Consider the following 15538-nt stretch of genomic DNA (forward strand, 5'->3'; position numbering starts at 1 on the left):
GAAGCCCAGAGGTTGATAGATAGATAGATAGATAGATAGATAGATAGATAGATAGATAGATAGATAGATAGATAGATAGATAGATAGATAGATAGAAAAATACATGGAGAGACAGACAGACAGAAAAAAGCACAGAGATAACAAAAAAAAAAAGAGGGGCATAATGAAATAAAGAAAGAGGGATCAAGTGGGAACAAGAGAAAGGTAGACAGTGAGAAAGGAAAAGAGAGAGAGAGAGAGAGAGAGAGAGAGAGAGAGAGAGAGAGAGAGAGAGAGAGAGAGAGAGAGAATATGAAAGAGAGCTACACAGTAAGAAGGAAGAATGAGAGAAAGAATATGAAAGAAAGTACCATTAAGAGTGAAAGAGGGAAAAGAATAAGCATCATATTGTAGGGATACACGCAGTAAGAAAGTGTGTGTGTGTGTGTGTGTGTGTGTGTGTGTGTGTGTGTGTGTGTGTGTGTATGAGAGAGAGAGAGAGAGAGAGAGAGAGAGAGAGAGAGAAAGAGAGCAAACAACAGATGCAGAAAACCTGAACAAGGGAGAGACTGAAGAAGAGAAAGTGGAGTTTGGACAAGAGGTGCATTTTACAGAACACACACACACACACACACACACGCGCGCGGAACTCTGGGACACGAGAGAAAGAGAGAGAGAGAGAGAGAGAGAGAGAGAGAGAGAGAGAGAGATTGACGGAGGAGGGACCGGGGGAACGAGACAGTGTTTTGGCAGTGTTGTGCGGTGGTTAAACCACACACGCGCTTTATCTCTCCTACAGAGCTCTCTCTCTCTCTCTCTCTCTCTCTCTCTCTCTCTCTCTCTCTCTCTCTCTCTCTCTCTCTCTCTGACAAACACACACACACACACTGTCTCTGACACACGCACACCAGACAGACATACACACAAGCTCGCGCGCGCGGTGAGAGCATGGAGCGTCCGTCGGCGTCTCCAGCACGCGACAAAGCCGGAGAGCTGCGCGCCTAACGGATTATTGAGAGAAGCATGTTTTTGGGTAAGTGAACACACACACACCCACCCACACACACACACACACACAAACACATGTGCAGCCTTGTTCATCACTTACCAGCTGTGCGTTTTAGACTCTGGAGCTTTGTGCACTTGCATGGAGCAATTGTATTCATTATAAATTATATTATTCATATTAAAAATCATTATAATAATATAAATAATGATGCATTGCGATTTCAAGAAACTGTAAATTAAATCAAAATGTACACGTGATGTAAAGAAAAACTACAACAAAAAAAACGTAGTCTATCAGCTAAAATATTTGGCATTGACTTGACAGCCACAGCAACTTGCAGTTTTCTCATTCATACAATAGTAGTTGAGGGTTGAGGGTCCTACCCAAGGGCCCCGCAATAGGTAGTGGTGCTGACCTTCCAATATCTTAACCATGGAGCTACCACTTACCATGGCTGCAGTCGCAATGTTTGTTCTAATAATGTTGACACAATTACAACAAATGAAATAAAATGCTAGCCACTAGTTTAGTTGTAAACCTGTTCAGTATAGCGACCTGTCGCTGACGTCGGTATCTATAAAATTACTCCAGAAGCCATCAGAACATCACTTTCTTCCTCAGCTGCAGTCGTGAACATCAGATTTAGGTGGTGTGGCTTTCTAAAAGCTGGAAGGTGAAGTTATATGATCTGATTGTTCTAAGTAGAAAGCGGTTCTTTTCATCGATCCTTTGCTTTCCTACACATCCCACAATCCTGTTCATATAAGAGCAAAGTTTGTATAGAAAGAAGGTAGGCCAAGTTACGACACATACAATCAGGTGGAGTAAAGGATGAGACGTGCTTCACCCTTTAACGTGTGGACATGTGCTGCATCACACGCTCTGGGATATGGGATAAGCGCTCTCTGCCCTCTTACACTTGAGGACACAAGATGATTGGGTAGTTGTTGCTGTGATTGACAGTGTGTGCCCCTCCCACCCACAGAGCACAGACATGGATGGCTTTGGGACCTTCAGGATTTGAAACTGAGATCTGCTAAATATTGAGCAACACTTTATTTAAATTTAAATTTGCATATTTAGGTCTTTTTTTTTTTTTTTATTAATATTATTATTTTTGTTTTTGATAAAAGAAATTGGTTCATTTTTAGTTTTCTCCTTTTATTGATTTTTCTTTTGTTTATTTTCAGTACATTATTTTAACATTAGTTTTGGAATCAAATTATTTCATATACATTATATATAGAAATAATAAATGATTTTTTATTTGACTTTATATTTGATTAATTTTTTATTTTTTATCTCAATAAAATTATTTATTCTTGCGAATTTTATTCTATTAAGCTTCTAATCCTAAAATTTCAACTTTATTTTTACAGTATTTTAAGCATGGGCATAAAAAGAATGAAATAAATAAAGTTTTTTTATATGATAATTATAAGTATTAATATAATACATTTAATAATAATAATAATCAGAATCAAAAACAGCCTTATTTTATTAGCAAGTATTTTTGTCCTTTTTTTTTTAAATAAAATGGAAATAAAAAGGCAAAATAAATAAAAAAGAATAAGAATTATATTAATGATAAGTAATAATAATAATAATAATAATAATAATAATAATAATAATCATTAATTATTATTATCATTATTATTATTATTACTCACATTAGCCTGAGTTAAAGTGAGTTCCGGTTAGCATATGTTGTCAGTACCAGTACCTTTTTTTTTTTTTGCATTTTCTTAAATGTTTGTTGTTGTGAAGCAAGTTGTGGTTTGGCTGTGGCCATTTAAAAATGTCAATATTTCATATTTTATTGCCCAAAAAAATTGTATGTTCTTGTAAATAAATATTTTAGTAACCTAACTTTAACCTAGTAAATATAACCTAGTAACCGAAACGTTGTGGGAACATTGAGGAAAGTTTCTTGAAGCATTGAATATTTAAAAAAAAAATTTGTTTGATGTTTGTGGGCCAAATAATAATGCAATATAGATGGAGAATAATTTGATGCTTTTTCCAATCTCGTGCATCACTTTCTTCCTCCAACAAAAATTCTTGATTCTTTGATCTTAAATTTAGCATACAGCAGGAATCACGTGACAGGTTGCAACCAGAATGCAGGCCGTACATCATATTCAATGCGACCAAACAACAAATAAATATATTGTGCTGCATAAAATAATTTGCTGTTGCTCAGCAACTCCAGATATCTAAACATGAACTAGCGTTTATGTGAATTATTTAGCAGCTCGTTAGGACCGAAGCCTAGCTACAGGGCTACATTAGCACAGAAAGGGGAGATTTTTTCACAATTATTTCGTCTTTGGTGAGCCAATATACACAACTTACACAAAAGACTGTAGTCATCTGATTATACGATTCGTATTAACGTTTTGATCCTATTTCACAGAGAGTCCCCATTTGCTGTTACAATAATTTTTACTCTGTAGCAGGCCAATGAAGATTTGTGCACAGGAGCATGGTCATGCTGGAACAGGTTTGGGTCTGATAATTAAAAAAAATTACAATTTTCATCTAAAGACACATTTTGCAATTGTGTGTTTCCAACTTTGTGGTAAAAGTTTAGTAACAGAGCCACAAATGGCTGGAATAGTTGTCAGATGTCCAAATACTTTTGTCTTTATAGTGTGTATAAATTTAGATTTTTTTGGGTCTTTTTTCAGTATCTTTCTTTTTTTTCAATAGTGCTCACTCATATGCAGGAAACACTTTGCATACGGTTTAAAAAAGCTGAAGTTTTCCGATAAAACAGAGGCCTTTGAATAAAACCCAAAAACAAAACTCACGCTCGACTGCATGTTCACCTTTAAACATTATTTACGTAGAGATCTTTCGTGATGTGATTCTTCCGGATATATCAGTAAAAAAATAAAAGCCTGTTGTTTAGTGCACGCTCTGTAAACAGCTGCACTTCTACGAATATGTCGAATCGTGTTTAGCAGTCGTTCCTTGAAACCCCTCCCTTCAGTGTTATAGGTGAAAACAAAACAAAACACAAAAAAAAAAAAAAAAAGAGAGAAATTTGCCTGCAGGCCCTTAAAAATAATCCTGTACAACAAATGATCCGTGCAGAAATGATCTCATGCTGCGGGCACGGTCGTCTTATCCGGATCAGCGCTCGGGGCTCGGAGTGCAGTTACAGGCCGAGGCGTGTAGGAACCGCCTCGCTGTGGGATTTTGTGGTTGATGCTAATAGCGTATAAACGTAGCCGCCGTTTTCCTCTGATTACTGAGCATGGAGTAAAGTGAACACCTGCAACGAGTTACAAAGTGCTCATCTCTGGTGTGTGTGTGTGTGTGTGTGTGTGTGTGTGTGTGTGTGTTTGTGTGTGTGTGTGTGTGTGTGTGAATTTGAAGTGTGATGGTTATAGCCAGTTTCTAAGCGCTATTTAAAATGCATTTTATACAGTCATTACTCACAGGGAAACATAAAAACGTTCCATTTTTGAGTGGTTCGATAGACACGTGTCATTCGCAAATCTGGTACTTTTTGTCGACGTGCCGTCTTATCATTAAATCTGTTGATGCTTTTCAGGCAGATTTATCAGTATTCTACAATTTATAATTCCTTTATGAGGGAAGAAACGAATTTAAAACATACGGACATCTGATCTGATATGATTTCAAGACAAAATGGAAATCGAGGCGGAATCGAGGAGTCGACTCATACTAGTGATCTAAGGAGTGAAGGAGTCGATTCATAATGGTGAGTTGAGGAATCGAGGAGTCAAATCATACTGGTGAGCTGAGGACTTGAGGAGTCGACTCATACTAGTGAGCTGAGGAGTCAAGGAGTTGTCTCATACTAGTGAGCTGAGGAGTGAAGGAGTCGACTCATACTGGTGAGCTAAGGAGTTGAGGAGTCGACATATACTGGTGAGCTGAGGAGTTGAGAAGTTGGCTCATACTGGTGAGCTGAGTTGAGGAACCAACTCATTCTAGTGAGCTGAGAGGGAAAGGAGTCAACTCATACTTGTAAGTTGAGGAGTCAATTAGTCGATTTATAATGGTGAGTTGAGGAATCGAGTGGTTAAATCATACTAGTGAGCCGAGGAATTGAGGAGCCGAGGAGGCAAGGAGTTGACTTATACTGGTGAGCTGAGGAGTCGAGGAGTTGACTCTTACTTGTGAGCTGAGGAATCGAGAAGTTGACTAATGCTGGTGAGCTGAGTTGTGGAGTCAACTCATACTTGTGAGTTGAGGAGTCAATTAGTCGCGAGTTAAGAAATCGAGCAGTTAAATCATACTAGTGAGCCAAGGAATTGAGTAGCCGAGGAGGCATAGATTCGACTCATAATGGGGAGTTGATGAATTGATGAGACAAATCATACTTGTGAGCTGAGTTGGCAAGAAGTCGACTCATACTAGTGAGCTGAGGAGTCGAATCATACTAGTGAGCGGAGCCGATTGCCCCGACTCACTAAAAAAATAATTTGTATAAAATTTCCACTCTGCTCTCCTTTTTCTTGATTTGTCACTGTGATGCTGCAGTTCATCTGCCTCTCAGGTCAATATGTGCATTCTGAGATGCTTTTCTGCTCAGCATGGATGTAATGAGTGGTTATTTGCTCTCAGGCCATTCTTCTTCTGAGGTAGTTTTTTTCTCAACAAGGTGTTTCTAGACACAGACAATCAGAATTGTAGAGAACTGAACCGGACAATATGGAAAGCAAATAATAAAAATGTGATAGCATGCGGTAATATTTTGCTTCCACATAAGTGTAGTAATGTAATCGAAAATCAGAAGACATTTAGGGCTGCGAAAAACTCACTGTGCATGGAGAACATTTAAATAGATCATTTTTCGAAATAGGGATTTTTTTTTTTGAGCAAAGGAAATTAGGAATCTCAGATAATGAACTCTTCCAGCCGTGCCTCTCGATGGCCTAACAATGTGGACGTTTAAAATGGGAAGTGCTTCAGAGCGCAATTACTGAAAGAGTGTGTAATGCTTCATGTTATGTTAATGTTAGCTGGGAGAGGAACACTTGTTTTTCTCTGCTCTACTTACAGTGTGTGTAGTTGTGTGTGTGCGTACACGCCTCGTGTGTGTGTGTGTTTAAGGCTCCACGTTAGCAGCACGGACGTGTATCGATTACGAAGGTGTCATCTTGGTCTCTGCAGACATCGTTTTCCTCTCACATCTTATTATGATCGTCACATCTGAGAGACGAGACGGGAGTTTGAGCGAGAGCGAAAAAAGAAATGCTCGCTCGCTCTTCTTTCTCACAGCCGAGGAACGCGCATTACACTAATGCATCAAGGTCACGGCAGGAGCTGTGACAGTGAGTAGGGTTTTAGTGATGGATGTAGCGTCGGTTTCCCAGAGGCAGAGAGTCAGGGTGTGTGTTAAGGCTTCATGACCCCCCCCCCCCACACACACACACACACACACACATACACACACACACACACACCCTTGCCTTGTACCATGAGTTCTGCAATCACATCTGGATTTGATTCAAATCCACCGGGGTCTGACTGCACACATCATCTGTAAAAAATTAATACAAATAAAAGGGAGGGTTGCGTTTGCAAGAAAAACATCTTCCTAATTCCACTGCAGCATAATAGCAGTGTTTCTAATATGAGGCCATGTTTGTGAAAGTGATGATTCATTGATTTAATTCACTGGTTCACTTCCTTGCTGCTTTAAAACAGCGTTGGATTGAAAATAATTGCTTTTCAACACCCGTTTTATAGGCACGAGGAGGCGTGGCTTGTGTGTCTATCAGTTATAGTATAGTTACTTTTATTCCTGCTGAAGAGGTTTGGCTTCTATTTGTTCTGCCTATAAAGTAGGTGTTGGTCCCTCTTTTGCTGCCAAACAGTCTTTTGCTGACCTGTAAAGGATTAACAGCATGCACTTCTTCAGCAGTTTGAGCTACAGGAGCTCGTCTGTTGGATCGGACCACACGGACCAGCCTTCGCACCTCACGTGCATCAATGAGCTTCGGCTGCCCACTACCCTGTCACCGGTTCACCACTGTTCCTTCCTTGGAGCACTTTTGATAGATACTGACCACTGCAGACTGGGAACAGCCCACGAGAGCTGCTTTTGGAAACGCTCTGACTCAGTCGTCTAGTTGTCACAATTTGGCCCTCGTCAAACTCCCTCAACTCCCTACACTCGCCCATTTTTCCTGCTTCTAACACGTCAACTTTTAGCACAAAATGTTTACTTGCTGCCTAATATATCACACTCACTAAGAGTGCTACGATGAAGAGATAATTAGTGTTATATACAGCTCATTATGTTATAATGTTTTGCCTGGTTGGTGTATACGCCTGTACTTCCTATGTAAAGAGGTGCTGCCAATGTGCATTTCAAAATGGAGGCGTGGCCTCTGTGCAACACTATTGCTGGAAAGAGGCAAATACTAGTGAGAAGAGGTGTGTCTTCTATCTGTTTTGTCTGTAAATGAGGTGTGGCCTGTATGTCCTAGTGAAGAGGTGCTGCAAATGTGCATGTCATAATGGAGGTGTGGCCTAAATATTTATTCCTAGTTAGTGAAGAGGCCTGGCCTCTGCGCATGTCAGTTCTATTGAAAGAGGCGTGGCCTCCATTTTGTTACTGCAGGCGAAAAAGTCTTCTTTTTTTTACACCAATGTTATTTTCAACAAGAAGACTTAATCCAATAAAATGCCATTTCATTTATTCTGTAGCAAGAGAAGTAGTTTGTATGATGATATCACACTAGCCAAATGTAATCAGGGTAACCATGGCAACCATCGTCTTAAATACATATTTCTCACTCTGGATCATCGTGCAATTTGAGTTACACGTGATAATGCAGGTGCTAAAAGGTTATCAGGACTCCTTAGGATTATATAAATGTACTTGTGCTAATTGCTCTGCCCAAGATTCCAAACGTTGTCAGTCACAGGAGCTGATTCGGGTCGAAATATTGGTATACGCTTCCGGGCTCTGTGGTCTGTCATTACTCCCTCAGCCAGACCGCATGGCGTCCACCTCACTTTAAACACACCATCAGTTTAAACCCACTTTCATCAGTAGTGCAGGGGAAACCCGAGTGCATGTTTTTAACCATGTTCTGAAGTTAAGCTGTTCGAAGCTAGGCGAAATGTGTTTTCTGGACAGCACACGTTCTCTTGGCGACAAACTCCGGAGAGTTTTGTGTACTCGTCCTGAGAGTGGCACGCAATAGAAGTGCAGATTTACTACGTGGCTAAAGCCGGACGGACGTTTTCCACATTATGGCTCGCTAGGAAAAAACAATGTTGTAAAAGACAGCCTCATGCAATGGGCAGGTTGTCAGAATCCCACCATAACGTCCCGGATTTCTGCTCAAGTTAATAAGCCATGCAGCCCTTAATCCAGCTGGCTCACCTCCAACCGCCATGTGTAAGTTTATAAAACGTGGGTTGCAACACACACACACACACACACACACACATACACACACACACACACACACACACACACACACACACACACACACACACACACACACACACACACACACAAACACACACACACACACACTGACACAGTTCTCCATGATAACACACCCTATTAGTTATGGGAATTTCGTAAGGTCCATGTTAGAAACCATATCTAACGCAAAGTGTGTCTGTGTTCAAGTCAAAGGATTATAAAAAAGTCTTTCTGACTTCTACATTAATAAACAGTTTTCAACTTCAGAAAATGTTAAATATAAGTTGACATTTATTGTATGACCCTTGAAGGGTTTCCCCAGAGGGACAACCGAAAAACCCTATCTTCTAAAAGTAAACATTTATAACATAGTTTAAAAAATGGTTCTTCAACGGGTCTTTGAGGGTTATTCGGATAATTCCTTTTAGCTACTAAAAAAGCGTTCTATTTAGAACCCTTTTAAAGAACCATTCAGGAACCTTGTGTTCTAAAATTTAACAATCTACAATCTTTAAAAAAATGGTAATTTAGAGGTTCATTCAGTGGTATTTGGATAATTCAAGAATTTCTAGTTTCCTTTTAACCTGGAAAACATTACATTTTAAGGGTCTGCAGGGAACCTTTAAGGGTTCCAACAGACAATTTGAACCATTCAGGGTTCCCAAAGGCTTCTTCAAGGGCTTGTTCAAAGTTCAAAGAACTCTTTTCTGATACTTTCTTTCTAAAAAAAAGTACTAACCTACACTTTTAGAATAAATAGTTTCTCAAGAGTTCATTGTTAAATCAAGAGTGAAATTTCAACAAAATGCTTCTTCTAGAAAATAATAATTTAGGGTTTCAAAGACCCTTTAAAAAGAAGGTTCCCCTTAGAAAAGATTCAGAAGGACCCTTAGCAACCCCCTTTCCTCAAAAGACAACGAATACCAAGCTACACCCACACAAAATACATCTTCACTGTTTTTTTTTAAGTATTTGCTGTATAAGCAAGAGTTTATAGCTTTCTAAAAGGATTCTGCTTACATTCACATTTATGGCATTTGGCAGACGTGGCTTACAAAATATAAACTTTGCATCAGTAAATACAATCTAATGCTGGTTCATTAGGATACAGAATAGCATCAGTTTAAATTTCTGTTGGGAGAGAAAATAGGTATAAAGGTTTTTTTTCTAAAGGAGAAGTTTAAGAATCTCTCAAACATGTAGGTCTTCAGATATCATTTGAAGACTGCTAGTGACTATTTTGGCATCAAGGGGAAGTTTGTACCACCACCTTGAAGTGGTTTCTTGAAGTATGTCCTCCTTGTTCCTTGAGAGATGGTGGGACCAGTCGAGCCATGGTTGGCTCATGTGGTGCAGCACATAAGTGCTATGACATAGGTGGGGTCTGGTCCGTTTTTGTCTCTGTGGGCAAAACATCATAGTACATCGTCCAAAAAAAAGTGCTTGATTAGATACTTTCTTTTTCTGATTTAGAAACACTCGATTGTAGAGTTTAGTTCATGCAGATGATGGAAAGAGAACAATTATTTAAACTTAATACCACATTATTTGTTCCATGAGGCCACGCCAAACATCATTAGAACACTGATTTGCTTCCCTGGGGCTTTAATCAACGATGACCAGAACTAATGGAAGTCAAAAGAAATTGCTCAAACCTCTTGTTTTCCAGGAGAATCCTGACCTTCGGTTTTCCTCCTTTCAACAAAACTACCCAAGGTGTGTGTGTGTGTGTGTGTGTGTGTGTGTGTGTGTGTGTGTGTGTCCAGCATCATGTAACATGTGTAAAACTGGCACGTTTCATGCCTCAGGCGTGTCTTTGCTCGCGTGCAGGCATGCTGCTTGGCCAACAAAGCGGCGGCTCTTAATTTTTTACAATCTTTTCTGTTTTTATTCTCCATCATTAATGGCTTGGGCTTGAAGCGTTAGATTTTAAATCCTTCTTGAACCGTTTTAAAAAAATTTTTAATCTGGGATCTGTACTGATTTTAGTACCAGTTGTTATAGGTCTCAGTTGTTTGAAAAAAAATTAAAATAAAATATTGGAAATGTGTTAATCCTGAGGCTGCGAGCTTTTAATTCTGGACACACAAACCTCAGGTGGTGTTTTTTATAATTCTCCACTCTGACGCCTTTCCCTCCTATAACAATAATAATAATAATAATAATAAAAAAAAACAAAGCATTGACTTTTTATTTTCCATCTCTCACTATACGTCCCTGCTGTTGCACCAGCCTGCTTAATGCACCGGCTTTTGTCTGGTGCACTTAATAAGGACGCGAAAAGCGGTCTCGCCATTTGACATTAAGCACTGCATTATGAAGTGCACTGGATAGTGGAGGCATCTGGAAATATATTAGAATTGAAATGTTGTCTTGAGGTGAATTAATCTCATGGGGGTGGGGTGTGTGTTTTTTTCTACAGCTTTCCACTAACCTCAAGTGATCCAAGTAACCTGATTAGAGAAAAAATATTTTGTAAGCTATTGGAAATCAACCATGTGGGTTTCTTCTCTTTTGGACTTAATCGCTTGTGGTTTCGGACAATCTGCTTTCTATAAAACGTAATACGCATGCTAATATAATGCACAAAATAAAATCGACATGGATTACACAGGCTGATTCGCTGGTAGAAATAGCTCAGTGGCACTAGCTAGCTGTGTATCATACGATGTAGAAAACAACAATATTTTGTTATTGGCATTTGACAGACATCCTCATCCAGAGCATCGTACAATTATCTAATTTATACAACTGGGCAGTTGAGGGTTAAGGGCATTGCTCAAGGGCCAAACGGTGGCAAATTAGTGGTTTTGAGATTCATGACCTTTTGATTCAAAGTCCAACACTTCAACTACTGAGCTACCACTTTACATAGAGTGGTGGTAGCCCAGTGGTTAGGCATTGGACTGTCTAATTGGAAGCTCATCAGTTCATCCTAACATCAACAACCACAGTCCACTAACTCCAATCGATTCAAGTAACCTGATTAGCCAAAATATTTGCTATTGGAAATCAACAATGCGGCTTTGTTCTCTCTTAAACAAACTCACTTGTGGTTCATGACATTCTACAAAATGTAATACAAACGATTTAAATAACTAATCTATATAGGCAATTTAACAAACTAGTTTTATTTTATTGTGCAGTTATTTATGTGCAAAATAAAATCAACATGGTTTACACAGGCTTTGGTGGCTGATGCCAGTAGAAATAGCTCAGTGACACTAGCTAGCTCTGTATCATACAGTGTAGAATTTGTCAATGGCATTTGGCAGACGTCCTCATCCAGAGGATAAACGTACAATTATCTAATTTATACAGCTGAGCAGTTGAGGGGTTAAGGGACTGGCTCAAGACCCCGAACGGTGGTGGGATTGGTGGTTTTGAATTTCAACACCTTCAGATTCAACTCAACTGCTAATCCACCTACTTCTCTTAAGTCCTGAGCTACCACTTTATTTAGAGTGGTGGTTGCTCAGTGGTTAGGCATTAAGATTGTGAGTTCCAATATTAGCAACAACTGGCTATTGCTGGGCCCTCGAGCAAGGCCCTCAGCCTCCAACTCCTTAGTTATATACTGTAAAGAAGATAATTTTTACCACTCAATCTGGGTTCTATGTGTAGGTTTTTTTGTAATATGAATATTTATATAGTTCTTAGTTGTTTTTATTTAATCACGTCAGCACACTAGCAAAAAAGCATCCAAGCTAAATAACTTTACAGTGGTAATTTCCACATTGAGGATAAATTAGGATTCATACATCCAGTTGAGAAAGAAAAAAACCTTATTTGTAGCCAGAAAAAGAATAATTTGTTTTAGTTGGTTTACACTTTCATACTTACTTGTTCTATACCTCTGTCTTACTAATGTCTCCATAAAGGTCTTTTGCACCTACATTTGCGGCGTATTCGAACTGGTGTGGACATGCGAAACAATTTCCCGACAATTCTGACCCCTCACACTTCACATTACATTATAGTCCAAATGTTTGGCATCACACTATTAAAAAAAAGACATGATTCAGCTATGATTAATTTCACTTCAATTTTTATAGTAATGTACAGTGTTTATGTACAGTACTGTGATGTTGCCTCTAAACACATTGTTTTTATTGAGTTCAATAGCAAAAGGTGCATTTTTGACGAACAGCCAATAGTCCTGATGTTATACATCACCGTGTTGCTGGATAATCTCCCACACTCGCACGTCTTTTGGCAGAAATGCCTTTTATAGGTCCAAAAACAGCAAAACTGCCGCATCTGGCCTTTATTATTTATCATCCTGATCATGAACAGATGATCTGCACTTGGCCTACAGAGCTAATCATCTCCGCAATAAATACCCCGTGCTGCATGTTCGCTTTATTACTACTATAGTCGTGAACCGTCTCGCAAATATGACATGTCAAGTTGTTTATGACGCACATGGATCATGCATGTGACATTATTGCTATTGAACTATACACACCCTGGTCTCTGGATGCCAGAACGCTGTTTACAAACGTGCAACAAACGTTAATCCTCATGGCAGGAAAAAAAAAACGAACGGGCAGGACAACCTCACCTGACTGCTTTCTTTTTTTCCGATGAATGATCATAAATTTACCTCCTTGCCACGTGTCTCGCTTCTCCTTCGCCTGAATCCTGTGATAAATTTGCTGGTCCTTGACATGTTTTGTGTTTTTCTGTCTTTCTAACCTTCTCCCATTCCCCAAGTTAGCAGATAAAACTCCAATACTGCTAATAACAATATGACTCATTCCTTCTTCTACATGTATCTTCATCACATCTCTCTCTTTCACTGTATGCACCTTTTCTGGGACGTAGGCTGTTCATGTTTATTCATTTACAGTACAGACCAAAAGTTTGGACACACCTTCTCATTTAAAGAGTTTTCTTTATTTTCATGACTATGAAAATTGTAGATTCACACTGAAGGCATCAAAACTATGAATGAACACATGTGGAATTATATATGGAATTATATACATAACAAAAAAGTGTGAAACAACTGAAAAATGTCATATTCTAGGTTCTTCAAAGTAGCCACCTTTTGCTTTGATTACTACTTTGCACACTCTTGGCATTCTCTTGATGAGCTTCAAGAGGTAGTCACCTGAAATGGTCTTCCAACAGTCTTGAAGGAGTTCCCCGAGAGATGCTTGGCACTTGTTGGCCCTTTTGCCTTCACTCTGCTGTCCAGCTCACCCCTAAACCATCTCGATTGGGATCAGGTCCGGTGACTGTGGAGGCCAGGTCATCTGGTGCAGCACCCCATCACTCTCCTTCTTGGTCAAATAGCCCTTGATGCCTTCAGTGTGACTCTACAATTTTCATAGTCATGAAAATAAAGAAAACTCTTTGAATGAGAAGGTGTGTCCAAACTTTTGGTCTGTACTGTATAAGGACATCTATAGTAGCTCTATATAGTGCACTGTACGGACAAGTATTGGGACACCTGAATTTTCCAGCCATATTTCCCCAAATTGTTACCACAAACTTCAAGGCACACACGAGTATAAGACGTCTTTGGATGCAGCAGCGTTCCATTTTCTCTTCACTTTAACTAGAAGACCCAAACCTGTTCCAGCACGACTCCAGTTGGAGTGAAAGAATTCCTTCTCTCTTTTTGTTCTTTATGTTTCTTCCTCTTTGTCTCTTTCAGTATTACTTCATCTTGCTCTTCCTCTCGCTCATCAATTGTCTTTGACACCCCCCCATTCCCGACAAAGTGGTCATTACATGTTTATTACAAGAGAAAGAACACTGTTCTTTTTTCTTTCTCTCTCTTCTCTCTCACTCTCTCATTGTGCTGTTGACCACTTACAATCTGTTCCCCATTATTTCTGTATCCTTTCTGTTGTTTTCCTTCTTTCTTTATTTGACCACCATCCACCTTCCTCTTTCTTTTGTTTGCCCAAAAGAACTTTAATTGTGAATAAGAAATTAAAGAAACATCAGTCCTGCTCCATAGAATGAATCATTCGACCAGTTGCCTGCGTTTGTACCGTTTACTTGTACAATTTAATAGGTACAATGGTATTATTACACCTAATTTGCACCGCACTGAGAGATAATCGAAGTCACTCGCCAGTATTGATGGCCATTTTGCTTGCTGCTGTCACTGAAATTGTGGTTCTGGGTCATTTGTGCTTTTGTCGTCTGCTTGCGTGAATATACTGCCTGCTCTTCTTCTCTTCATGCATCCATCCGGTGACCTCTGCCGGTCTCCTTGCCCTGAGAGTGACCTGAGACAGTGGGACACAACATATGTTTTTTTTTTTTGTTGTTTTTGGTTCCCCTTGTTTGTTTGTTCGCTTCAGATGCAGTCAAAACAATATTTCTCCATATGCACTAGTCAGTATTCATTATTCAGAAAATGTAATCCCATCAGAATATATGCATACGGAATCCTAAGAGGCAATGCGTTATAATATTTATTTCTTTTTTTCTCATTATCACGTCTTAATTTTCTCGTGATCTCGTCATTAAAAAAGTTGTTTTCTCATGATCTTGACATAAAAGTTGTTTTTCACGATCACGTCTTAATCGTCCTGCGATCATAACAAAAGTTGTTTCGTCGCGATCAGTAGTTATTTTTTTCTTTGTATTCGGCGTAAGAGCGTATTCTAGAGGCAGCATCACCGCAGCATCATGGATGATCGCATTCGCTTTTACTTTGATCAGGGACTCACTAAAACTGAAATAACTTTCACATAAGTCTTCGACACTTGATCGGGAGGCCGTCAGGTCTGCGATTGTATCGCCGAAGGCAACATAGCCACCCTGAATGTGTCGTCAATTTCATATAAAGTCAAGATCACGAGAAAACAAAAAATATATATAATGCATGGTCTCCTTGGAATTCCGTATATTGCATATAAGTAGATTTTTCTTCTCGGCAGATCCTGTTCTTTATTCCTGAATGTTTAAATACACTGCGTTTAGCCACCAGGACCGGCTGGTAAATGAAAGGAGTTCCTTCGCTGTGCCAGATTTTCACCTGCTTTTGGCACGTGGGCAGGTTTTCATTTCAAGCTCCGCTGGTGGCGCAATTAAAAGTGACAGACAATGCAGTAATACCTGGAAATAGTTATTACAGGATAATAATATGAATAAAGAAT

At 39.3% G+C, this 15538-nt stretch overlaps 1 protein-coding gene and 1 long non-coding RNA gene across 3 annotated transcripts in view; both read left to right on the forward strand.

The window, feature by feature from the left end:
• Positions 1-650: 650 nt before the first annotated feature.
• znf385d (zinc finger protein 385D) overlaps positions 651-15538 on the forward strand; it is a 71715-nt gene continuing 56827 nt past the window's right edge. The window contains exon 1 of one of the 2 annotated variants that reach the window (XM_083529540.1): positions 651-1012. In XM_083529540.1, coding sequence (XP_083385666.1) covers positions 1003-1012 — 10 coding nt within the window. In that variant the 5' untranslated portion in view covers positions 651-1002. Of the gene's footprint in view, positions 1013-10871; positions 10890-15538 lie in introns of those variants that run through there. The other variant, XM_083529541.1, reaches the window with a different exon arrangement.
• On the forward strand, positions 8422-10451 carry LOC310719642. Its single transcript, XR_014531541.1, has 2 exons — positions 8422-8797; positions 9186-10451. It is a non-coding gene; the product is annotated as an uncharacterized lncRNA (long non-coding RNA).

Source organism: Silurus aristotelis (genome assembly GCF_946808225.1).
Source record: "Silurus aristotelis genome assembly, chromosome: 25".
Lineage (NCBI taxonomy): Eukaryota > Metazoa > Chordata > Actinopteri > Siluriformes > Siluridae > Silurus > Silurus aristotelis.